This window comes from Nicotiana tabacum, chromosome 1 (genome assembly GCF_000715075.1).
Source record: "Nicotiana tabacum cultivar K326 chromosome 1, ASM71507v2, whole genome shotgun sequence".
Classification (NCBI taxonomy): Eukaryota; Viridiplantae; Streptophyta; class Magnoliopsida; order Solanales; family Solanaceae; genus Nicotiana; species Nicotiana tabacum.
Genome location: NC_134080.1, coordinates 109868280 through 109895115, shown reverse-complemented (window position 1 = coordinate 109895115; position 26836 = coordinate 109868280). Strand labels below are relative to the sequence as shown.

Below are 26836 nucleotides of genomic sequence, written 5' to 3'. Positions count from 1 at the left end.
TAACGGAAATTAGGAAATTTCAACTTCTACAATCGATGTCGAAACCTATCAAATCAAGTCCGATTGACCTCAAATTTCGCACACAAGTCATAGATGACACAACGGGCCTAGTCCAACTCCCGGAACTAAAATCTGAGCCCCGGAAACCACAAAGTTAACTCACGGTCAAACTTCTAAATTTCCAAAGCATCTAATTTTTCAACTTTTGCCATTTCAAGCCTAAATCAACTACGTGCCTCTAAATCACTATCCGGACACACTCCTAATTCCAAAATCACCCAACGGAGCCATCAAAACCATCAAAATTCCATTCCGGAGTCATTTACACATAAGTCAATATCCAGTCAATCTTTTCAACTTAAGCTTCCAATCTTAAGATTAAGTGTCTCATCGCATTCCGAAACATCCCCAAAACTGAATTAACTACCTTAGCAAGTCACATAATAACAATTAAGCATAAAATAAGCAGTAGATGGGGGAGCAGGGTTACAACACTTAAAATGACCGGCCGGGTCGTTACAACTATTGATCATCATAACTTCTACGTCGTCCTTTTTTTCCTTTTTTTCTTTTTGTTCTTCCTTTTTTTAGGATTCGATAGCACTAATAAAGGAAGTTCAAATCTACAAACCTTGAGCAATAGATATTGTTATTTTGACATTGAACTTGGACATAGTTTCAAGCTTTGTGACGTTGGCATTGTTACTTGTCATGCCGATCGAAAACTTCGACTGGCTAATACCTCTATCTATCGTGGTGAGTTGAAGCGTCGTATCATTAACACTAGTACTTCCTGCTGAGTCAATGCTCTATGCCATTGGTTCTGATCAATTAACCAAATCCAAAAGCTTCGTGTCGTTGCCACTAAGGGCTCCAAAATCTTCTCTTTTGCAGATTTTCGAGAGAGTGCTAGTATCTTGATATCCCTAAGAGGATACACAAGATATCCACATGATTGGAAGCGAATCACTTGTCTCTTTGTTGCGTCTTGGCTAGAGAGACACATAAAATATCCCTTTCAAGCTAGGCGAGAGATCTCCCGTGGTGTGTCCCTACTTTCATGGCTTGAAGAGGGGTAGAAGCATATGGCTCATCTCATCCTTACGGGTTTGCGAGAACAAGGCTAGGAGAAACCATATTTCATCCTTAAGGGAGCATGTGTTGCATTTCATCTTTGCAACTTAACAAGGAAGAGGCTTGGTGCGACCATATTTCATCCTTGGCGAGCGAGCAGATGGTGCATCATTTGCAAAAAACTATGTGGAACATCTCATCCTTTACGCTTGTGGTAGCAAAATTATATTGAGTGTCTCAACCTTCAAGATTCAGCATAACAACCTCTATTGTACCTTGGCGAAAAAAATGCACAAAGAGTTTCAACCTTCCATCCATGTTGACTTCCCACTCTATGCAGCTTCGCGAGAATATTTATTTCTTGATATAGGAGCTATAGAATTGCAAAGCGCTTGATGTTACAAAAATCGGACTTCAAATATCTTTAGCAGGTACAAATCTTATGGTCTAACTCCAGCTAGATCAGATAGACTAAATTTTCTTTCAATGAACTAAAAGTTGGTTGCCGATTCTCCGAAAAATGCGTATTCTTACCAAAAATAACATATCTCAGGGTAGGAAAACTATGAGTCGTCTATGCCATTGGAAAGAAAACTCTAAGACCAATGACACCTGAAAATATTGTGGTAGAACTCTGCCTCAAATTATTACCAGTACTATTTTGAAATTGATCATGATGTTTACTACACTCACTTTTTAGCTTTGTACACTCTTGCCAAAATAAATCAAAGTTTGAGCTAAGAGAGTAGAATCACCAATAGTTTGCTCTGTTGAAACATCTAAAGTTTCAACATATCCAAATTTTGGGGCTTAACTCTCTCTAGATAGACTGGTGCAATTTCTCAAAATTGATCTAGATGTCTGGCTAGCTAATTGTTTAGCTTGGCGCGCTTTTCACCGAAGAATTCATATCTCACGATAGAAGTGTCCAAATTATGAGCTGTTTAGAGAGTTAGAACAAAGACTCTCAGATATACAACATATATAAAACTCGAAGTTGCACCCTTCTTGATCCAGTTGCATCACATCGCTGAATCAAGCACTAAAATAAGGATGATTGTTGGGGAATCATACTTGTATTTTTTTTTGCAGCTTTGGCGGAGACATTCATGGCAAGTGCTCCATCATAGAAGCTGAAGAAGTATATTATCACCACTCTCTTTTTGGAGGTAAAGTTGTACATAAAATATCCTATCCATTAAGCCTTGGCTTGGATGGCCTTTTCAAGCAACTTGACGAAGAAGTTCATAAAGCGCGCCATCCTTCAAGCATTGGAGTAGAACAACTCCTTCTTGTAATTTTGAGAAGAAGCACATAGAACGTCCTTCTAATGACTTGATGAGATGATACACATAATGTTCCATCTTCCGAGCTTTGGAGGACGGCATCATCAACTTCTCTTTGCCATCATGATAAAGCAAACTTCTTTTCTTATGTGATTGAACTCAGAATGAAATTCTAAGTTGCCTATGTACCCCAGTGAAGAGGATCAAATCATTATGTAGTTTATTAAAACTATATTTTTATGCAGTTTATACTTGCGTTATAAGGAGAAATGTGCAGTTTAAGCTCGTGCATCAAGGAGTGTAATAACTTACAGTTTAAGCTCGTGCTTCAAGGAGCATAACAACTTATACTTTAAGCTCGTGCATCATGGAGAAATTTTCGAAAGAAATCTGGTGACGTAATTGACATTCTAACCATTTTTAATAAAGCATCATTGCACTTAGTGTTGGCATTGAATTTTATTCTTCTCTATGGTTGAAGATGATTTTTACTTGGTCTTTATATTAGCCTTTGCAAGTTGATGTTTTCAGGCTTTTTGATGCTTTTGCAAGCGACTGAAATTCAAGAGTGATGGGTTTTCAATATCTTAGCCTTATGCTTCTTATGTTTTGATGATCTAACAAACTTGTTGTGAAGAACCAGACAAAGAATTTATTCCACAGGATACATTTCATATAAACTTGTCAGCAAATGGACGAACGACCGCAGGGAGGAACACAACAAGGACCTGGTGACCTGGTCCCTTAGAGTTCTCCGACACAAATAAGACAATGACTGTACGCAATTAATATAAAGAGGAATACAACAGGGACTTGCTCCCTTAGGGTTCTTTGACAGAAGTACAAGTCAAGCGCATAGTTGGAATGTAGCAGAAGAAAGTGACCATCTGACAATTATTACAGAAGAGGAACACACCTAGGACCTGGTCCGTTGGTGTGTCCTGAAAAAAGTGCAAAGTCCACTATTCAGCTGGAATGCAACTGCCTAGAAGTGGCTGTGCAGATAGTGCAGCAGTCACTTCTCACTAGGAAGAAGTACACCAAGAGATGACATAAATATCAATTGTGATATATTTTGTGATAAAATAACCTGGTGCAAGACACACCATCACTTGTGCATTCAATGATATTCTCTCAAAAAGAAGAAGCATTCATTTGGCATTGAAGTCACTAGTGTGTCAAGAACAAGAAGACAACTCCACTAAGGATCAGTTTCTAAACGAACTTTATGTACATCCATAGTTGAGTTGTAATCTTGTTAATTGTTCCACATTGTAATTCCAAGTTTGCTTTCTTAGATGTGTTGTCTTAGGAACAAACAAAATTCGTAAACTTTAGAGTTTATGTTATGACTAGGAATAGTCATAAGTTAAATCCTTTGTAACTAGGAGAGTTAGAGAGTGACTTTTAGCGGTTACATCACAAGTTAGTTTGAAGTCTTTGTAATAGGGTATTTGCAAAGTGGCTTGTAATAGGTAGATTACAAGTTAGTAGAATTAAAAGCCTACAAGGGTAGGTCATGATTTTTTGATCTCCTTATGTGAGACTTTTCCACGTAGAAAATCTCTTGCCTTCTTTACATTTAGTCTTTACTGCATTCTACGTATCAGTCTCACAGAGGACCAAGTACTCTATAGTTTGGAGGACTCATATAAGCTATCAAAGAGTCATCAACCTCTACTCTGTAATGGTCATTTCCCTTAAATCTACCTCCAGAAGTCTCTTTTAAGGCATGAACTTCAACTTGCTCGAAGCTCCTAAACTTTGCATGATGGTTTCATTAGTCTTTGGAGGCACAATAAAAGGTCAATTTTGTACAGTTTTCGATGTTGATTTCTTTTTATGGTCAAGTTTTATGCTAACATGGTTCACATCGACCGTGTCAGTGGAATCAATGATGATTTATTCATATCTCTCACCAAAAGTCATGATCTTCTCTTTTAGGGTGAAGTAGTTCTCTGTTAGGTACTGACGATGCGATGTAATTTGTCTTACTTGGGATCATCGACTTTGTTAGCTTCTAGAAGGTGTTTTGACGTAGAAAGCTCAATAACCTTTTTGGCTAGCAACTCGTCAAGAAGTTCATAGATGTTAGAGTTAGGGAAAGATAAACCTTTGCTGCCAATTCCTTCAAGGTTGGGTGATTCTTTTCTTCTTGAGGACATTGACTTGCAACTTTTTGTTTCAACTCTTATTTTATGGAGACTTTTGCAGAAGTTGTTTCCACTGTTATGTCTTCTTTAGTTTGAGGTTTTGGTAGTCGCTTGGATTCTTTCTCTATCTTCTTTGGATCGAAGACTTGCAAAGTCTCTCCATGGCTTGCAATTCTTAACTCCATATCATGTGCAAGCATCATCAATTCTTCAAAAATTTGTGGCTTAACCCCATGGATAATGTAAGCAAGGCCCAATTCATTCATTGCATACAAATCTCGACAATAGAAATTTTTTAGAGTCGATATTTGCAGTCTAAGCTCAAGGCTCATATGTGGTTGATGTAATCCATTATGCGTTCATCTTTACCTTGTCTGGTATTGGTCAATTTCATCATACTTACTATACGACGACTGCTATAGAAATAATTGAGGAACTCATTTTAAGCTGCTCCTTATAATCAATTGACCCAACCTCCAAATTTGTGTGCTAATCAAATGTGTTTTCTTTTAATAAACAAACAAACTACTTGACAAGGAGGTCACCTTGTGTACAAGCACTACTACAAGTTTCAATGAAATGGAAAATGTGTTATCTTTGATTTTCCTTCCTATCAAAATATAGCCAATTGCATATGTAGACAACCTATCCGCTTTTTATTCGATTTGGAGTAGTACAATAAGTTCTGTGATAGTCTGCCATATTTAGCTTTGATAATGTTTGTTATCATGTCTTGTAGTTGTTAGACATATAACATTACAACTAAAACAGACATATACTTTGGACATTGATGGACTTGGCAGGAGATTTGGCAGCAACCTCTGTTTGCGGTGTTGGAACATAACTTGACTCGCCATGATTGTAGAGTTCTAACTTGCTCATGAGTTTGGCAATCAGGTGATCTTTCTCCTTTTTAAAGCTTGAACAGTCTACATCATCATAGCAAGTTGCTCATCCATATTATCCGCAGTGGTCACCATGATGTTCACCATGTTTGGAGTTAACGAATTCACCAAATCCTCAGATCTGCTAAAGTTGGTGCCTGTTTGAGTAACTTCGTTGGACAATCATAGTGTCCCCCGGAGATTGTAGTTGTAATGTTTGTTCTTGGTGGAGCACCATAACTCCTATTCGAGACCATCACAATAGTCGGCTTCATAGTATGCAAATTTGATCTGTGAGATAAAGATATGAGGGACAGAGTTGATCCCACTTGGCGTGCCAAAAATTTCTTTATCACAAATTTTATATAAAAAACAAAATACTGCAATAACAAAATAAATATGAGAAATAATTATTTTCTTGATTTTTTTATGAGTACAATTCTGTTTGAATCCCCTGATTTTAATTCCGATTGAATCGTTTGATTCGAGAGCTAAGTAAGTGTGTTCTTGAATGAAGGAGGGATTTCTAGTGATATGTTGAATCACCAGGAACTTTGAGCAGCACTTCAGATCATTCTCGAGGGAAAGACTTCTCGCGAACTCTCCTTCTTGCTATAGACTTCTAGAAAAACATATGGAACGCATTTTGTTCTCTCCCTCCACCGGTCAAGATACCTTCAAAAGGGAGTATGCAGTCCCTTTATATAGGTGTGAACTAGAGTTTAGGGTGGAGTAACATCCAAGAAATCATGAAAAAACTTTTGGGCTTGAAGACCATGGATCGGGTTTTGTCTTGTAGAGGCCCAACTTTAGTATCTAGCCCACATTGTAATTGGATTTAAATTAAGTAATTTAGTTTTTACTTTAATAAATCAATATTTATTGACCCAAAATATTTATCTTTGGTCAATGGGTTTCGAATTTATGATTTGACCCAAATTTTGTATGAGTACAATTCAATAAAATGTTAATGTCTATAGAACCAAATTAAGAATATGAGATATTTATTTTTGCCTTTGGATTTTATATAAATAAGGTGAACTTGATGTATATTTATCAAGAATTAAACAAATAAAAAAGTTTATGATATGTTGAAATATTATTACATGGAGTAAATTATTTTGGTAATACATGATAATTATTTTCTCTCACTAATCTAATTTATATTCACATATACTTTTAAGTGATACTTAAGTTATCTCTTAAATTTGTTCAAAAAATCAATTCAAATATGATCGTTCAGCTCCAATTCTTACTTGAAGTGGTACAATACCACATATATAAGCAATCCGGTTGTGGAAGATATTTTACTAAACCAATTACATATTCGAAGTCTATTTAATTTGATTTTAAGGTTTTCTTGAACCTCCCAAATTAGGAGAAACTGAAAAACAGAAGGTAACATAACGAAACTCGACCGTCTCCACTAGGGCTGAAGTGTCAAAAACACATAACATAGCCACATTCCGTGCCACCCACACTCCTCTCCCTCTTACGCTCTCATCTCTCTCTATCTTAGGGTATAGCTCTTCCCCTTTCCCTCTCTAATAAATCTGCAATTTCTTCATTTAATTTTTATTTTTTTGTATGAAACTTAGGGTTTGGAGAATCAGATCGGTGAAGAGAGACAGACATGTCGGATCAGAGATTGACCCGTATCGCTATCGTTAGCGCCGACAAGTGCAAGCCCAAAAAGTGCCGCCAAGAATGCAAGAAAAGCTGTCCTGTCGTTAAAACTGGTATATACTAATTCGATTTCTTATACGTAATTTTATTGCTGTAATTGTGTATTTTGCTTAATTGTTTATCTTAGGTTTTGTTGGTGATAATTTTCAATTTTAAGTATTTAGAGTTTTTATGTTTTTTTTTGTGTATTTTGTGCTATGCATATATAACAAGACTGTTTTTTATGAATTGATTGGTAAAGTTGTATCATGTATGGGGATTGGGCTTTTTTTTTTTTAGGTAAAACAATGAGGCGATCATTTACTTTGATTAGGTGTATATATTTTTGCTGTCAAAGTTTTGAGCTTTGCAACACCCAAGGATGTACATTGACCTAAAGGTCAATGGAGTGGGAGGAGAACCATGAGGGTTTAGGTTCAAATTTAAGCGGCGCAAAAATAAACTAGGCGATTTCTTCCAACCCGCCTAAGCTTTGTTGGCAGAGTTGTCCTCCTTGATGGATGGAATGGTTGAGGCTTGCCCAAGCTGGACTGGACATCACCATCATTAAAATAAAGTATTGAGCTTTGCATGATTTTGTATGAGATTATTTACTACACAGTGTTGCTTACTGAAAAAGGGGGATTTATTTGCTACACCTTGCATAATTTATTGTGAAGTACATCATAATATGAGTTATTAGGTTAAAAATTGTTTTTGCCTTGGAAGTTGATGACGTTATTGTGGTTCTAATTTTGTTAAGTTAATAATGTCGTCTAGAATAAAGGTTTTAACTTTATGTTTTATAGTAGTGGAAGTTGAATTCAGCCTAGTGGTGTGGACAGTTCTGTGAATGCACTAGGTGAGTTTTGAGGGATGTTGGGATTGTTTTTTACATTTGTTCTGGAATTTTTCCTAAAACTATTAAATCGATAAATGAAAAGATCTCCAGCTACTTTGTTTTCGGTGGATAGACATGCATTACAGTTGTCCCTGATACCAATAAAGAAAAGTAAAAAATGAAAAGATAAAACAAAAAACGTCTTGGAAGCTTCTTCTGTCACCTTGAAATTGCATCGGAGTCGTTATTGGAGAAAGGTAGAATGCGGCTGCCAAAACTTTGGAGGAATGGATGTTCTTCTCTCACTGGGAACAGATATTCAAGAAGTATATGTAGGGTTTATCTTTTGGTTAGGGAAGTTTCTTTTGTCATTGGGATTGAGGTATAGTTGATTCACTGTCAGAATAAATCATCAGTGTGGGGAATATGTGTAACATTACTCACTCAATCCCAATTTATATAATGCACTTTCCTCTGTCCAAAAAGAGTGATACTTTTCTGTATTTAGAAACAATTTAACTTTGAACTTCCCATTTTACCATTAATGAGATGATTTACAGTCCACAAATATCTATGGCTTGTTTTAGACCCACTAGTTTCAAAACTCTTTCTTTCTTAAGCTCCGTGCCTCAAGTGCATCACATAAAATGGGATGGGGGGAGTACTTCATATAGCAGGGAAATGTGCTTGCTCATTTTTATTATTTGACAGCATTTAGATAAATCTTCTTCAATCAATTAAGCTTTGTTTATGCAGGTAAATTATGTATAGAGGTCACTCCAGCTGCGAAGATTGCTTTCATCTCAGAGGAGCTGTGTATTGGATGTGGTATATGTGTTAAGGTTTGTATATATTACAAACAAAATGAAATATGGGAGACATTTTGCTACAGATTGGTCATTGTTCCTGCTTACTGATATTTTATTGACAATACAGAAATGCCCATTTGAAGCAATTCAGATCATCAATCTGCCAAAAGATTTAGACAAGGATACAACCCATCGTTACGGTCCTAACACTTTTAAATTGCACAGGTGTGTTGAAGCTGCATCTCTTCTAGATAAGTCTCTTGCTGATCAGATATTTGATATTTTTATAACGTGAATTCTTGAAAAATTTGCAGGTTACCCGTCCCTAGGCCAGGGCAGGTTCTTGGTCTGGTTGGAACAAATGGTATTGGAAAGTCAACCGCCCTTAAAGTTTTGGCTGGAAAATTGAAACCAAACTTGGGACGCTTCAGTGTACTATTCTTTGGCATCTTCTTCACTAGTCAATTCATGGCCATACAGCTTGCTTATCCTTTTTCTTAAATTTTCTGTGACAGAACCCACCTGATTGGCAAGAGATCTTGACCCACTTTCGAGGATCTGAACTGCAGAACTACTTCACTCGCATTCTGGAAGATAACTTGAAGGTGACTTCTGATTCGGTGTTTCAGTGATCCTAATTGTCCTAGCTTTTTGTTAGTTGATTTCTTTCTGAGGGACACTCACCTTTGGATATACATAATGCCTCTTGCTCTTTTGTATCAAGGATACCCGGCTATTGTAAAAATAAGTAAAAATTTCAAGCAAGAGGGATTTAGTTGTCTCATGTCTGACTATGAGGGCATTGTAGCTCTCAAAACTCAAATGTAGGTGTTCTTCCTCTGTATAATTGTGATTGGTCAAATGTTTACTAGCGAATCTGCTACATCCAAGTAGGCCATTGATTTTGAACGATAAAGAATGCTTGACGTTCTACAATGACGACCAAGTGTCTCACTCAAAAAATTGTTGAACAACGTAATTTTAAAAATCATCACACCACTTATATATCAAGATGTTTTTTTCCTTAGCTCGTTATTTGTTGCATCCAATTACCTTTGCTCTTGATCATATAGTATTCTATTCATTTGTAATTTGAACCTTCTTTCAAACAGGCTATTATCAAGCCTCAGTATGTTGACCATATTCCAAAGGCAGTTCAAGGAAATGTGGGACAAGTGCTTGACCAAAAAGATGAGAGAGATGTGAAGGCACAACTTTGTGTTGATCTAGAGCTGAATCAGGTTTTGGATCGTAATGTAGGTGATCTATCTGGTGGAGAGCTTCAGAGGTTTGCTATTGCTGTTGTTGCAATACAAAATGCAGAGATATACATGTTTGATGAGCCCTCGAGTTACCTTGATGTGAAGCAGAGGCTTAAAGCTGCCCAAGTTATCAGATCCTTGCTTCGACCAAATAGGTTCTTTTTCATGCTCATCTGACTTTTCAACATTCAAGATTTCAATTTATCATTCCACTACTCTGAAATTTTTCTTCTATGTTTCAGCTATGTCATTGTGGTGGAGCATGATCTTAGTGTGCTTGATTATTTGTCGGATTTCATTTGCTGCTTATATGGGAAGCCTGGTGCATATGGAGTTGTCACCCTACCCTTCTCAGTCAGGGAAGGAATTAATATATTTTTGGCTGGATTTGTGCCTACAGAAAATCTACGTTTCCGTGATGAATCTCTTACTTTTAAGGTACATTCAGATTCTTGTGTAATCCATAGGTCACGACAATATTATCTTAAACATTTATATTTTTCCATAGGTTGCTGAGACCCCACAAGAGGCGGCTGAGGAAATTGAAACATATGCACGTTACAGATATCCAACCATGACTAAGACTCAGGGTAATTTCAAGCTTAAGGTTGCCGAGGGTGAATTTACTGATTCACAGATTGTTGTGATGCTTGGTGAGAATGGAACCGGGAAGACAACCTTTATTCGCATGCTGGTACACTTTGCATACAAATATATCATGTCTGAAATGCCTGTTGTTTCCTGTCTTCTGTGTTACAAATACTCTTCCACTTGTGGATCTGAATACTGCAGGCTGGTCTATTAAAGCCTGATGTGGTGGAAGGATCTGATACGGATATACCAGAGTTCAATGTTTCATACAAGCCCCAGAAAATCAGTCCAAAATTTCAATCAACCGTGAGGCATTTGCTACATCAAAAGATACGTGATTCTTATATGCACCCCCAGTTCTGTTCAGATGTGATGAAGCCTCTCCAAATTGAGCAATTGATGGATCAAGAAGTTGTGAATCTTTCTGGTGGAGAGTTGCAAAGAGTTGCCTTAGCCCTGTGCCTTGGAAAGGTAATTTTTGCTAACTCTGTAGATATGCTGCTTTGGTTGTTTTGTACAATCTGGTAGATGTCTTGGTCCAATCATAACAGAGGCTGCCTGTCGATTCTTTGCTATCTCTAAGACAGATATTCGAACTTTTTCCTGATATCTTTTTTCTCCCTCCTTATTTTACTTAACTGTATCCTGCTTTTCCAGAATGGTCTTGCTAATATTTGCTATCAGAGCATAATCTCATTAGTATCATCACAGATTAAGTTTTAGAATGGATGATCAAACTATTAATTTTGATCAAACCATTATTAGATCTTCTGTTACGTCAATCTCTTTATGGCGATTGATGTACTTTATGTGTTGTTGCATTGTAAAGGCTCTGATCCAACTTTGCAAAAGGACTACCCATCTGTTTGCTTAATGTTGCAACAATTTTTCTTGGTTTATCATTTTTATTTTCTTCCCTGCTCTAGGGTATTTGAATGAGGGTTTTGCAAACTTTATTGACAAATTAGCAATGAAATTTCTTTCTGCATCTTGGTTGTATTCGATAGTCAATATCCATATTGCATTTTGCTGCTCCTCTGCATTAATTTCTTATAAGTCTAGCCTTGTGCTATTATTATCGAAGGCGTGATCTTTGTTCTTACTGCACAGTTATATTAATGTTGCACCAAATACGAATATCACATTACTCTAAAGCCATTTAGAGGGTACCATTAATAGTAAACTGTAGATTGCAGCGGAAAATTTCTTAGAAGGGCAGCATATGAAGACTATTGCACTCATTTCTCTTTTACGTTAGGGGTGTATTTATAAAATATAATCTAACTTATTTCTTAATTCCATGCAGCCTGCTGATATATATCTGATCGATGAGCCAAGTGCCTATCTTGATTCTGAGCAACGTATTGTAGCTTCAAAAGTCATCAAGAGATTCATTCTTCATGCGAAGAAAACCGCATTTATTGTAGAGCATGACTTTATAATGGCAACTTACCTGGCAGATAGAGTCATTGTGTACGAGGGGACGCCTTCCATAGATTGTGTTGCAAATGCACCCCAATCGTTGTTGACGGGGATGAACCTATTTTTATCAGTAAGATCTTTGCATATATCTTGTTTGTTATCTTTTTTAGCTTGCCTTCATACTTGAAAGTTTTCTTAGTATAACATTTTTATTACTCTTGAGATTCGTCCTTGGCCAAAACTAATATTCCTTGTAGCTCATGTTTTCTCTTTTAAAATGAATGCTGTTTAGATGGCTGTGGTGCTCTGGTTGTTGATGGGATTTGTGTTCCTTTTTTTCTTATTGATGTGCTATCCAAATTATGTGCAGCACCTGAACATTACATTTAGAAGGGACCCAACTAATTTCCGTCCAAGAATCAACAAACTGGAATCAACCAAGGATAGGGAGCAGAAGTCAGCTGGATCCTATTATTATTTGGATGATTAACCAGAACAGGTTGCATCGATGATCCTTGCTTACCTCTTTCTATTGGCACCTTGATTTAACAGAAGCTCCGCTATTCCTCCTAGGTGAAATGATGATCGCAAAAACAGCCTCTGGGTCATTTATCTCATAAACATCTGACGTGATTATTAGAGGTTGATGTCTCGGTGAACAGATGATAGGGTATGAGCAGAATGCCTACTGTTTCGTCGATGGTTTTATATGATGATCTAGTAATTATTTCTGGTATTATGTACTCATTATTGGTATTGTTCACCAATTTTGACTGCAGAGTGGGTAGTTTTCTCCTCGGATTTTTATTTTGTATGTTGATCTTTGGCATATGAATGAGGTATTTGATTGTGTTGATGAAATTTTGTGAGATGTCTTTGAATAGTTTCACCGATGATTAATGTTCTCGCCTTTAAGTGATTACGGGACTCTTATGTAATACATATATGAGTAATAGTTGATTCTTCATCTCTCAACTCCATGGTTGTAATGTGTATTAACTAATTGAAAAGGTTTCCTAACTGAGAAAATGTCTTTATTTTACGAGAATTGGTTTCCAAAATTTTTCTCAAGGAAAATGTATTTCCCTGCTTTTGCACAGAATTCCCGTTTTCCATAACTAACTTGACAGCTAGATGGTATTATCAACTTTGAAAGTCAGTTTTTATCGACAACCTATTTGGTTTGCTAATATTACTAGTACTATATTTGTATCTAAAAGCTTTTATAGAAAAAATTCATTAACTCTTAAATCAAACATTGAAAAACATTTCTCGGAAAATATTTTGTAGAAGTACATTTTTCGGAAAAAATTTCTCTGAGATGTCTGGTCCTCTTCAACACAGCTCGCTGCAGTGTTGCGAGTTTGTTCTCTGAAGGTACAGTATTTCCATATTCCATCTATACGATTCACTTCATCAATGTAAAATGTTCACATTCCATTCATAATTTTAATTATCCTTCATCCCGCACTTACAATAAATTTATATTGGTAGACAATTTTGACTTAAATTAAGTTAATTAAAGCATAAGAAGATTTGAAAAAGTATAGATTTATGACTCTTACTAAATGTTCCTTGCATAGACCTCTTCCATCTTCATTAAATTGGTCTAATAGTTGAAACTTTATCTACACAGGGTCAAACTCCACATTTTCTTGTCTTTTCCCTTTTGTTCGTTCCCCCCAAAGCAACAAAAACAAGAAAAACTAGGAGTAACTTGAAAAGAAAAAAGAATAGATGGCTTCCTAATTCTCCTTTTTATCAGAAAGAATAGTAAAACCAAATTATTACTATTTTCCACCGTAATTGACTGGTAAATAACTAATAAAGCGGTTCTTATCTCTAAAAATCCATCTTTTACCCCTCAACTTCTAAAGAGTTGGACATTTAAAGAACTGAAGTTTGCTATAAAGTTGTCAAAATCCTTCATATGATTCCTCAGTTTCGTCTGATGATTTTATAATGGACCAGGATTTTGGTGATCTTTTTAAAGAAGTTAATTGTTTCTAGTAATTTTTAGAGAAAAGGATCTAGTAATATTAGCCCAAAATCCCTTTTCTATTACAAAGTGGCTGATGACCATGGTTTTTCCGACAAAGCTCCAGTGAGAAGTCAGTAAATCTGGGTGTACAATCATACAAGTACAATCTTAGTTTCATTCCTTTATTCTAGGTATTCGATAAATTATCATTAGTTTTAATCATTTCAACTCTTATCTGACGATAAATTATCATTAGTTTTAATCATTTCAACTCTTATCTGAAAGATAAATTAGGATACGTTTAATCTAGGTGTTCGGTAAATTGTTTGTCTAATCATTAGTTTTAATTACTTCAACTCTTATTTGAAAGATAAATTAGGATACATTGATTCACACACTTTAGGCATCCACGGCAACACCATACAGTGATCCTCAGGGAAAAAAACTATATTTACGTTAATTTAATGAAAGTGATAAATAAAGGTAAAATACATATTCATTAATCATGATTAAGCAATAAAACTTATATATAAAAAAGACATGTTATGCACTTAGTGAATTAAGCATGCTCTGATTGTAGGTACGTACGTTTGAAACATAGCAAGTTAAACTCATAGAGACAGATTACATGATAAGCTATGATAGTTGAACAATCTCTCTTACGCAAGCACCTTTACACTGTTTACTACACACACTGCATAACGAGCAAAGTCAAAGGACAAGTAGTATACATGGTACTTCCATGGCTTCTTGGGTTTCAATCAATACATGATCTTCTACTATTCTACCTCAACAGCTTCAAACTTGAATTCAACATAGGGCGATGCTCGACGGTATTGTTTCATCTCATTTATCATTTGTCTTCCCGACTGAAGGATATATGAAAAATTCCAAATGAAAATTTCCTTAAGTAATGGTGCAGATGCTAGTATAAACCTCACAAATTGCATTTCCATCTTAGTGCCAGTAAAATGACTCATCTCCACACTTTGAAGCAGCTTCACAACACCACCAGAGCATGTTTGGTCTTGTAAGAATTGTACAACAGCTTCCACAACATTGTTCACTGATTCCTAAAGGATTTTCGGGAAAAATGGTCAGGCGAGTTCAGTGTAAAGACCATATTCAGTCACTTTCAAGAGAAAATAGGAGAGTGCTTACACATTTAATTGTAAGCTGTTGTAATTTAGGGCAGCTTGTAATCAAGTAAACAGCAACCGAAACCTCCTTAAGATCCCCGAAAGACATGTCCGCCATTTTGAGAGATTTGACATTATTCAGAGCAGTCGGGGGATTATGTGGCAGACCTCCCACGGTCAAGTACTAGAAGCAAGTCAAAATTAGTTAAAGAAACGAATCAGGTACATCATTTGGTTATGATATGTACCAAGTTTCACGAGACTATAATAATATTATTACACATTTCCATTACCTCCCATAACGAACCACGTATTTCCAGTTCCTGTAGGGAAGGGATGCAATGAAAGAACTTCATAAGATTTGAACAACCAGGAGATGAATCAGGCAAAACTCGTGATCTGAGATACACAGCAACTTTTTCAAGCATCGGGGTGTTCTTGAAGCAAATGGACTTTTGAGTTTCCTCTAAACTCAAAGAATTTGAGACTAGGGGCATCAATTTCAAGGGTGTCAAAGTCAACGCACCAAAGCAACCTCAATCGTTCAAGCAATGGGCATTTAGAGATGAGATTCCAAAATACTGATGGAACAAAAGTGAGTCCATAAAAATCAAGATTAATAAGCTTCTCAAACCCTTTGAAACCAGGCGGAGGGGAAAACAAGCATTTATGAATTTCCAGATGCCTTAGTTGTCGGAATGTAAAAAGGTGAGAAGGTAAAACATATATGTTGCCTGACCGTATGTGAAGGGTGAATTCCTGGATATTTTTCTTTGACAAAAAGAGTATCCAGTGATCAATATCAGGCCAATTCCTCAAATTAGGGCCTCCGAGTTTAAACTTCAGTATTTGTCCTTTATGGAGTAATAGGACTTGGTAAATGATTGTCTTAGCGTCTTGATCATGTGCAAATGACCTGAAAAACTCATCACTAAAATCAAGTTTTTGACGTGTGACCCATTTGTACCTCCAGCCTTTTCACAAGACACTGGTCTTCACTGCATCTTTCAAAGGCAAGCACCCTAGAATTTCCTCTAGGACATTACATTGCAAATTGCTAATTGTATCAACACCAGAACTCCCAGCACTATTCATGGTCCAATACTGACGAGTTTGCAGGCAATTCTGAAAATTAAAATCAGGGAAGTTAACAAATAGTACCAAGGAAATGCACTTGTCAACTTCCATAGTATTCAATATTCAACCAACAGCTATTTGAAGGAAATTCAAATTCTTATGAATACGTGTTTCAGCAATGTATGCATAGCGGTATATGACTAGTACTTCAATATTTTCAACTGCATACGATTTTACCATTTTTAGTATCTTGGAGAGACAAAATAATGATACATGCGAGAGTATCAGGATAAAACAGAGATTGAAAGATAAGAGGACCATAAACTTCACATAGAGAACACTGTTAGTATCTGCAAAGCAAGCCCATTAACTGTCTCCTACTAAGGTTTCATTATTCTTCCAGATATTCAGCCCGTCTAACCTGTTGAAATTTTATATAAGGATTTTCTTCCTCGCATTAGCCAGGGTTCCTCAGTTTTAGTACTTGAGGAGAAAAGCTGTTACTCTATTTTTCTTTCCAATTAAGCTCACAGTTCACCATGAGCTTTCGTCATTAACGCATAACTGCCACTCTATCTAATCACGTATTTTTAATAGATAAAAGTCAGACTCAGGAGAGCAAGCAAATGAGTGGAAACATATTAGAAACAAAAGTTGATCGGAGCACGCCAAAGAGAGAGCATCCACGGGAAAGATGTTACGCAAGATTAAGTTCATAATCTAATATTCTTGACGTATTTTAAGTTCTTGAAGATTGCGCACTTGCCGATTTATGGAAATAATTCACTCTATTTGAGATGATATAAAAGTTACTCCCTCCGGTCCACAATAAGTAACCAATTTGCCTTGGGCACACGCATTAAGGAAATACAAAATTTTAGACAAAAATAGTTAGTGTGACTAAATTACCCTTAATTAAATGTTGCAACATAGTTAACGTTAGGAGTAAAAGACTTTTTAGGGATACATACATAAGGGTAATTCTGAAAAAAAAAAATTGAATTTTTCTTGATTATATAAATGGACACTTAATTTGGACCAAAATAAAAAGGCAAATTGGTCACTTATTGTGGACTGGAGGGAGTATATAGTGTAGTTAATATAAACTGGGACAGAAAAGGTGCATTTAGCTAATCAATTGCGAGAAACATCTAAATAACATCTATTCTCCTTTCTAAACAGGTCAAACAAAACACAGCAGGGGAAAATATTAAAAGAAGAACCACATTAATAATATTTCTATTGCAATAAAGATTGAAGAATGTGGATGATGACCTGCTGCAAGGTAAGCAATGAACAACTAATGCTTCCCCAACATACCATCAAGAAAGTAAATATCGGTCATATTTATTTAAAATAAGCAAAGAATGCATAAATACAAGCAGAAATACTTATTTTAGAGCAAGAACGCAGAAAAACTAGATTCTGTGGTTGCTTTCTGAATAGGGCAAAGAAAACAATAACAAAAAATAATGTCTCATGTTTTGTGATTGACTTTGTTAAACATCTTGCAGAATTTTTACCAATATCCACCCCCAATTTCCATATGCATCAAGAGAAAAATCAATTTGTAAGCAGAAATTAGGGTCCAAGAGAATTGGGGAGTATGGCGCTCTAGGGCTTTGGTCGCACATCATGGGTTCAAACTAGACAAAAACCTACTACGTAGTTTTTAGGTGGAGACGCATAGCAGGACGAACCATTATCCAGAAAACTTTGCGCCTCCGGCCTTCAGGATTTCTCTGTCAATGGGTTAGGCGGACGTCATGAGTTACTTCATTAACATTGCTACATAATTCCCCCAAAAGTAGAGGGGTTCAAGGGTCGGGAATGGAAGTGGGAATTACAAAGAAAACATAAATGACTCTTAATTACCTGTAGCAGAGTCGAGAGATTGAAACCGCCTCAACCTTTTCAGAGTTTCTTCGTTTTCTTTTTCTTCAGTTTTCTCTCGAGGGAACAAGTGTGTAGCAGTTTCTACGACGCTGTGCTGGCGAGAGAAGAAAAGGATTGAAAGAAATTGTGTTTCACTCTAGTTAAATGCTTACCATCGAAAGTAGGACAGACCGGTCGAAATTTATTTATATTTTCCTGCTTTTGTAAAGAAAATTAACAGGATGAGATTTCTGGAAATGAATTGCAATTATTCTTTCAAGCATGTTATTAGCTGATATTTGCAAGTACACTCAAACATCTCTATAACACCCTCGTTCTCAATTTTTTTTTATTGTTATAGCTAGATGTTGTTATAGAGAATATATATTATAACATAATATAAAAATTGGTTTCATAAAAAACTTAATTTTTATAGTGAATTGCTATTATATAACGATGCTGTTATACAGAGGTATGTCAGTAATCCAATAAATAAAGGAAAGAAAGTTTTTTCTCCTACTCTTTTTCTATATCTATAAGGGTGAAAATCATTTATATTCCTCAAGGCTTTTGGGTTGGTAATTGCGAACTCTAGCTTTCCGAAGAGAGAGGCGCATTTGGTTACTTTTTAAAATGCAGTGGCGAAGACTCAGATTGACTATCTCGTCCTCAGGAGGTGTGACAGAGGGTTGTGCAAGGATTGCAAGGTGATTACGGGTGAGATAGTCGTGACACATCATAGGCTATTGGCGATGGACATTGGTATTATGTTAAAGAGGAGGAAAAAGTCTGCTCGAGAAAGACCGAGAATCAGGTGGGGAGCCTTAACTAAGGATAAAGCCCAAGAGTTGGAGGGACGGTTGTCGGCTATGGGAGCTTGGAGGAGAGGTGACGTGAGCACTATGTGGTCAGTGACATCCGGATGTATAAGGGAGGCTGCGAGAGAGGTGTTAGGGGTCTCGACGGGCGTCTCTGGTGGGCACAAAGGAGACTGGTGGTGGAATGAAGTGGTCCAAGGTAAAGTGGAAGCGAAGAAGACGGCGTACCTGAAGTTAGTGGGGAGCATAGGTGAGGAGGAGGAGCGAGCGTGCGTGGAGAGGAATAAGGTAGCTAGGAAGGAAGCAAAGCTGCCGGTCACGGAGGCTAAGACTGCGGCTTATGGTCGTATGTACGAGGAATTGGGGAAAAACGCGGGGAGAAAAAGTTATTCCGGCTGGCCAAGTTGAGAGAGAAGAAGGCTCGGGATTTGGACCAAGTGAGATGCATCAAGGATGAAGATGGTAGAGTATTAATGGAAAATGCGCAGATTAAGAGAAGATGAAAGACTTACTTTCATAAACTTCTGAATGAAGAAGGGGATCGGAATATTGTGCTAGGCGAATTGGAACATTTCGAGAGTCACTGTGACTTTGGGTACTGCGGGTATTTCAAAGTTGAGGAGATCGTAAGAGCTATGCGTAAGATGAGTAGGGGTAGAGCGACCGGGTCAGACGAGATTCCGGTGAAATTTTAGAAGAGTGTGGGGAGAACAGGTTTGGAGTGGTTGACTGGGTTATTCAATGTTATTTTTAAGGCGAAGAGAATATCGTAGGAGTGGAGGTGGAGTACGGTAGTTCCATTATATAAGAACAAAGGTGATATCCAGAATTGTAACAACTATATAACTATTAAATTACTGAATCATACCATGAAACTATATGGAATATACATAGAGAAGAGATACAGAAATGAAAACAAACAGTTAATACATCATACAATTATCGATTAACCTTGACATGTAAGCAAAAATTCCTTTAGCAGAAGAAGTTTGATCCTGCTCATCCAGTCATACTCCATATTAAATCATGCCACATATATTAATAATGTATGAGTCATACTTTCTCTATGCCAAAAGCTGTCACGTTGAAGTTCTTATCCAAATATATTAATTAATTAGGTAATATCTCACTATCCGGTAATAACCAATTACCCGCATAATTAAGAATTGTTTTAAATTACTTAAAATTTTACTTATTTTTAATACACTTTATACACCCTACTATCATAGTCATGTGATACCGTATAAAATAAATACATACACTATTATTTTATTAAAACATCCATGTAAAAATACATATATTTTCTCAGCTTATAATTTTCCTAATCTCATATAAAGAGTTAAAACTCTCGTACGCTTAATTGTTAAAATAGTAAAAAAGATAACCTTCTTTTCTTGTGCAAAAATAAAGAAAATCTCATAAACTTTCTTATATTATGTGTAGAATTTAAACATAAACTTTCTTAAAAGCTCTTTAAATAAATATATAAAAAGTATGGAAGAAACAGATGGAGTAATTAAATTAGAGATAAGGAACAAAGAGGAAGAAACCAAGCTAGTTGTCTCCATGTAAAACAAACTAGATGAAACCATGCAAAGTTTTCATACAATTAAAGACAAAATTCCAAGTCTTACTTCTAATCGACTATCTTCTTGCATGTAACGATTTTTTTGTGACATAAAACCAGGAAACAAAAATTCTCAAGTTTCTACTTTGTGCGGTCCATACATATATACACCATTGTATAAGTTTCTCAAAAAAATTCTCTATTTCTTTGAAAAATTTTAATGGCTAGTTTTACAAAGGAAGAAGTGGAAGTGGTTATAGTAGGAGCTGGTCCTGCTGGTTTAGCTGTTTCAGCTTGTTTGAACAAATTGGCTATAAAAAAAGGTTGTGTTAGAAAAAGAAGATTGTTGTGGCTATTTATGAAAAAAAAGACTTATGATAGACTTCACTTGCATTTATCTAAAGATTTTTGTTCATTGCCTTTGAAGTCACATGCAAATTCAGCATTGAAATGCCATATATATATATATATATATATATATATATATATATATATATATATATATATATATATATATATATATATATATGAGTATCAAGGTTGTTAAACTTACGGGGTGTAACACCCTTCCCCGCTTTAGAACATTCGTTCTTGAATATTAACTCTTAGAGATTTTCAAAATTTTCACTAGGGTCTACTCTCTAACTAAACTAAAACCAAAGTTATATCGGATGTCTTGACTATTCACAACCTTTTGTACTTGAGTATCTTGTATCTTATTCACATTTACCTTACTTTACAATCTCGCATCGTATCTTCTGTTTCTTTCATAACCTCCCTTCCACCTTACGGTTTAAAGCTCTATTGTGATACGTGTATCTCTGATGCATACATAATCTAGCGAATGCTTCATACTGACTTAGTACGACTCAGCTCTATGGCACGATTTGGAAACAAAAGAAGGGTAACATTTCCTAAATGCCCTATAGCTTCTCAATTATAAGTGTGGCGCACAAACACACCCATAAGTGAGACTCTACTAGGCACGACTTTGTAAATTCCCTAGGACACGACTCGCCCTGATACCACTTTGTCATACCCCAACCTTGGGAGGCGTGGCTGGCACCTGGTGCTGCACTGGCCCAAGCGAACCACTCTGTAACTAATTCATTCCTTTTGTAACTATCATGGGCCAACATGGCCACAACTCATAATGTAAAATTGTAAGTGGGCAAATATTATATCAATGAACCTTCGTTCATAAAACATGAATACATATGGGCCATCAAGGTCTCTGACATACTGTACATAATAAACCTGTGTCTACAAAGCCTATAAGATTATTTGACATAAAACGGGATAGGGTATCGGCCTACCCATAAGTTTATAGCAAAAATCTGACATGATGACTTATAGAAACGGATGCACTCTGAATGAGGTGGAGTTTTACCGATCCTTTGCTGAATGCTAACCTCGTCTACTATGAGGGTTCGTCAAACTAATTGTCTATACCTGCAGGCATGAATGTACCGTCCCCAACAAAAGGACATCAGTATGAGTAATGCACCCAGTATGTAAGGTGGAACTGAACATAACTGTAAGTCAAAATCTAATTATGGACAAGGAAGAAACACGGAGTAAAAGACTCAACCTGAAAGTTTGGATAGCTCTGTAAATCATGAAATATTTATAATATCATGCATATGCATATAAATGTCATGTGATGCATAGGTCTGTACGTACATAACATCATCAAGGCTCTGAGGGCATCCCACCATATCATCTTGGCCACTGTGGGCAAATCATCAAGGTATACCAACTGATCAGGTGGTGGTGCGTATATAACGCCATAACCTTTCCCATATCCGATATACATACATATACATATATATACGCATATATAACGTCATCTGGTCATGGGTCAATGTGCATGTATAAATGCATGAAATGCATATGAAATACGTTAATAAAATCTCTCGGTACGTCATAAGACAATTATGCCTTTGATTAATAGCATGAAATAAACTTTACCAACTTACGTATTTTTGAGACCCATGAACACATGATAGAATAATATGACACATGGGGAACCAAGAACATAAGCATCTCTAGTATTTCTATGAATAGAGTCATTTATGGAAGTTGTGCATTTGCTAGTTTCGTTCGTATCGTATAGATCATGCCAAAAAGAAAGAAGAGATAGCCTTAACATACCTGAGCCTATTCTCTTCACAATCCCTTTAATCAACTACAGTAACAACTCAATCCAGTGAACCTTACATGACAAGCCACTTCCATGCGTTCTCTAGAAGTAATTGGGCTAAACAGTCTACATGATTGTATTACCATGCTCTGATAACAACTGAGCTTAACAGGGAATAGAAGCCAAGGACCCCTGGAACAAAAGTTCCTACAATTTCATTTACTCATCTTTGAGGTTTGGGAAGCGGATATACCGAGGATGTCTAGTAACTTTTTCAAGTCAATGTGATTTTGGACATTTTAGGACACAAATTCTTCTTGCTTTTTAATAGTATCAAAGAACGTAGAAAAGAATTATTTAACCAAAGCTACGATCATGTGGTCCAAGTTACTTAATGAAGAGCATATGCAGTTATAGTTTTTGATAAAGAGCATATGGGGATATACATAGAGAAGAGATACAGAAATGAAAACACACAGTTAATACATCATACAATTATCGATTAACCATGACATGTAAGCAAAAATTCCTTTAGCAGAAGAAGTTTGATCCTACTCATCCAGTCATACTCCATATTAAATCAAGCCACATATATTAATAATGTATGAGTCATACTTTCTCTATGTCAAAAGATGCCACGTTGAAGTTCTTATCCAAATATATTAATTAATTAGGTAATATCTCGTTGTCCGGTAATAATCAATTATCCGCGTAATTAAGAATTGTCTCAAATTACTTAAAATTCTACTTATTTTTGATACACTTTATACACCCTACTATCATAGTCATGTGATACCATATAAAATAAATACATACACAAAAGATAACCTTCTTTTCTTGTGCAAAAATAAATTTTATCTTTACAATAAAAAAATCTCATAAACTTTCTTATATTATGTGTATAATTTAAAACATAAACTTTCTTAAAATCTCTTTAAATAAATATATAAAGAGTATGGAAGAAACGGATGGAGTAATTAAATTAGAGATGAGGAACAAAGAGGAAGAAACCAAGCTAGTTGTCTCCATGTAAAACAAACTAGATGAGACCATACAAAGTTTTCATACAGTTAAAGACAAAATTCCAAGTCTTACTTCTAATCTACTATCTTCTTGCATGTAACAGTTGTTTTGTGACATAAAACCAGCAAAAAAAAAATTCTCAAGTTTCTACTTTGTGCAGTCCATACGTATATACACCTTTGTATAATTTCTCAAAAAAATTCTCTCTTTCTCTGAAAAATTTTAATGGTTAGTTTTACAAAGGAAGAAGTGGAAGTGGTTATTGTAGGAGCTGGTCCTGTTGGTTTAGCTGTTTCAGCTTGTTTGAACAAATTGACCATAAAAGAATGCTGTGTTAGAAAAAGAAGATTGTTGTGGCTATTTATGAAAAAAAAAAAGACTTATGATAGACTTCACTTGCATTTATCTAAAGATTTTTGTTCATTGCCTTTGAAGCCACATGCAAATTCAGCATCAAAATGCCATATCAAATATATATATATATATATATATATATATATATATATATATATATATATATATATATATATATAACGGTATCAAGGTTGTTAAACTTACAGGGTGTAACAATCCGACTCTAAAACAAAGGTTCATATCTCAACATAACTCCGTTGCAATGCGCAACTCTATCCAAACGCTGGTCCATATCATATAGCTCGAGCCGCCCTGCTCAAAATCAATAATCACGCGAAATTTGACAACACGTACCCAAAGTGCATTACCATAACCACAAAGAATTAGACGATACAATGCCATGCAAAATCTGAAGAATATAACTGATACGCCCTCAATCATGCAATGCCCAACTACTCATCTCGCTCAAATTTTGCTATAAGACCACAATAGATTTGCACCATGTGTGCCTAAAATCAATGAATCACAATTCCTCGTATCAAAGAAGAGCAACTCACAGAAAATTCCAGAACTTGAATAAGCTCAGCAACAACCGAATAGTACATCCCTCAACAATAGCATTATGGAGCCAACAAATTCGACTCGGTGTAGAATACAGATATTAATTGGGCCTACCAATGAACCCCCAAATAAACTCCGAACACCGACAAATAGATAAATAAACCTCTGAAATCTCACAATGACTGAATCATAACACAACTATCATCTAGCTAGCTTCGGCCATGACTTCACAGTCCACAACCATGAAACAATCTGCTCCTCAGAACTCCCAGTCTCCAAATCCATAGAACAAACAAATCACCATATCTGATCCAACTCCACCGCTAGAATGTCTAACATATCTCTCATACACGATCATCCCACGAGGAATACTTCTAGAATTCTTTCGTGCCACATAGAAATATTCGAATATCAACAGTCGATCAACCAGGAGAGTGACGCAGTACCAATGAAATATCCATAAATAAAACACATTGCCCCTTCTGAAATGTATACTCTCATCAAGCCATACCAATAGTGATATTATTTACCTAGTCATCTGAAACTGTCCATACTGCCTACGATTTCATGACCTTCCCTTCAAAACTGAACTATGGTCCTGCTCACGTAAATCTCAACCCACACAACACACTGCATATACCATGCCATCATATGAAAAAAATGAGAACTTTATAGTCCACTCAGAGTCATAAGCTACTACGTACTCAATTAGCCACGGACCTTTCATTTGATTTCATCCGAGAGAAATTAACCATACACCACATGCTCCTCACGCCAGTAGAAGATATACCCTTCGAACCTTGGTAAAAACCATTGAGAACTATTCAAAACCCAATTATGTGACGACCCGGCCGGTCATCTTAAGAATTAATGCCCCGATCCCCTATTAACTACTTTTTCCGAGTTTATTTCTATAATTTTGATTTGCCGGAATGTTCGATTTTGAGTTTCGGAGAGTTTTGGGACACTTAGTCCCTAAATGAGAGCTTAAGTGTTGAAAAGTTGACCGTGGTCAGAACAATGTGAAGACGGACTCGGAATGGAAATACGATAATTCCGTTAGCTCAGTTGGGTGATTTCGGGGTTAGGAGCGTGTTCGGATTGTGTTTTGGAGGTCCATAGCTAATTTAGGGTTGAAATGCCGAAAGTTGAATTTTTGAATTTCCGGTCCGATAGTGAGATTTTGATCCGAGGTTCGGAATGGAATTTCGAGAGTTACAGTAGTTCTGTAGTGTCATTTGGGATGTGTGTGCAAAATTTTAGGACATTCGGACGTGGTTTGGTTGGGTTTTTGATAAAAAGTGGAATTCAAAGATTTTAGAAACTTAGGCTTGAATTTGATGTGTTTGGTTATTTTGATGTTGTTTGAAGTGTTTTGAAGATTGGTACAAGTTTGAATAAGGTTTTAGGATATGTTTATGCCTTTGGTTGAGGTCCCGGGGGCCTCGGGATGAATTCGGATAGTTGACAGAAGGATTTGGAGTTTCAAGTTTGCTGCAGCAGCTGATTTTCTGTCATAACCGCACCTGCGATTTGGGTTCTGCAGGGGCGAAGCCGCAGAAGCGGCGTAGAGACCGTAGAAGCGGAATTTGGGAATTCTACAGGAAACCGCAGAAGCGGTGATCATACCGCAAAAGTGGTACCACATCTGCGGATGGGGTGTCATAGATGCGGAAGCTGGCATTTAAGTGGAAGTCGCAGATGCGACGAAGTCTCCGTAGAAGCGTGACTGCAGATGCGGTCCTAGGGTCGCAAATGCGGAAATCGTTGGGCAGAACATATGAATTTTTGCCTTCGCGAATTTTAGCCCTTTTTCATATTTTTCAAAACGGGAAGAAGCTTGGGGAGCACTTTTCAAGAGGGATTTTCAGAGGAGTTCATTGGGGGTAAGATCTTTGGTCCCTAAACTCGTTATTGGAGTAATTTTTATCAATTTAAGCATGAAAAATTAAGGAAAATCAGTGGTAATTGGGGGTTTAGGGCTTGTGTAGTTGGAGACCTTTGAGTGTTGATTTGAGGAACAAATTGAGGTCCAATTTTGGCACTTTTGATATGGCTGAACTCGTGAGAGCGTGAGGTTTCTGGAAATATAAATTTTTCCCGATTCTGAGATGTGGGTCCGAGGGATGTTTTGGTCATTTTACATAATTTCGCGTATTAGCTTAGAATTTAATTGTAGAATCAGTTACTTGAAATGTTATTTACATTATGCAATTGAATTGAATAGATTTGGGCCATTTGAAGTCGAGTACTCGTGGCAAAGACGTTGTGTCGGGTTGATTTTGAGTTGTTTCAAGGTAAGTGACTTGTC

At 36.4% G+C, this 26836-nt stretch overlaps 2 protein-coding genes across 6 annotated transcripts; one reads left to right on the top strand and one right to left on the bottom strand.

Moving 5' to 3' along the window:
- Positions 1 to 6748: 6748 nt before the first annotated feature.
- Positions 6749 to 12962, top strand: LOC107819992 (ABC transporter E family member 2). Of its 2 annotated transcripts, XM_016646193.2 has the most exons (13): positions 6749 to 6917; positions 6996 to 7136; positions 8660 to 8745; positions 8840 to 8937; positions 9027 to 9144; positions 9228 to 9317; positions 9825 to 10129; positions 10217 to 10412; positions 10483 to 10668; positions 10767 to 11036; positions 11872 to 12117; positions 12358 to 12486; positions 12561 to 12962. In XM_016646193.2, exons 2-12 carry the CDS (start codon positions 7031 to 7033, stop codon positions 12475 to 12477), a joined length of 1821 nt encoding a protein of 606 aa, XP_016501679.1. In that variant the 5' UTR covers positions 6749 to 6917; positions 6996 to 7030; the 3' UTR covers positions 12478 to 12486; positions 12561 to 12962. The 2 variants fall into 2 exon arrangements, with proteins under 2 accessions (XP_016501679.1, XP_016501678.1); XM_016646192.2 differs by having other exon boundaries at positions 12358 to 12962.
- Positions 12963 to 14523: 1561 nt separating this feature from the next.
- Positions 14524 to 22993, bottom strand: LOC107819991 (F-box/FBD/LRR-repeat protein At1g13570). 4 transcript variants are annotated; one of them, XM_016646190.2, is made up of 5 exons: positions 18060 to 18263; positions 17885 to 17926; positions 15401 to 16232; positions 15130 to 15291; positions 14524 to 15041 (listed from the first exon to the last, which is right to left on the bottom strand). In XM_016646190.2, exons 3-5 carry the CDS (start codon positions 15602 to 15604, stop codon positions 14748 to 14750), a joined length of 660 nt encoding a protein of 219 aa, XP_016501676.2. In that variant the 5' UTR covers positions 15605 to 16232; positions 17885 to 17926; positions 18060 to 18263; the 3' UTR covers positions 14524 to 14747. The 4 variants fall into 4 exon arrangements, with proteins under 4 accessions (XP_016501676.2, XP_016501677.2, XP_016501675.2 ...); XM_016646191.2 differs by lacking the exons at positions 17885 to 17926; positions 18060 to 18263 and adding an exon at positions 22599 to 22993; XM_016646189.2 differs by lacking the exon at positions 17885 to 17926.
- Between the last annotated feature and the right edge of the window lie 3843 nt (positions 22994 to 26836).

Bases quoted from the DNA above. Each gene is read 5' to 3' on its own strand.
- LOC107819991 (XM_016646191.2), bottom strand. From the start codon at position 15,604: ATGCCCCTAGTCTCAAATTCTTTGAGTTTAGAGGAAACTCAAAAGTCC. The intron at 15,292-15,400 runs GTAATGGAAATG...ACTTGCTTCTAG, and splicing joins TACGTGGTTCGTTATGGGAG to TACTTGACCGTGGGAGGTCT. The intron at 15,042-15,129 runs GTAAGCACTCTC...AAAATCCTTTAG, and splicing joins AACAGCTTACAATTAAATGT to GAATCAGTGAACAATGTTGT.
- LOC107819992 (XM_016646193.2), top strand. From the start codon at position 7,031: ATGTCGGATCAGAGATTGACCCGTATCGCTATCGTTAGCGCCGACAAG. The intron at 8,938-9,026 runs GTGTGTTGAAGC...AAAAATTTGCAG, and splicing joins AACACTTTTAAATTGCACAG to GTTACCCGTCCCTAGGCCAG. The intron at 10,413-10,482 runs GTACATTCAGAT...ATTTTTCCATAG, and splicing joins ATGAATCTCTTACTTTTAAG to GTTGCTGAGACCCCACAAGA.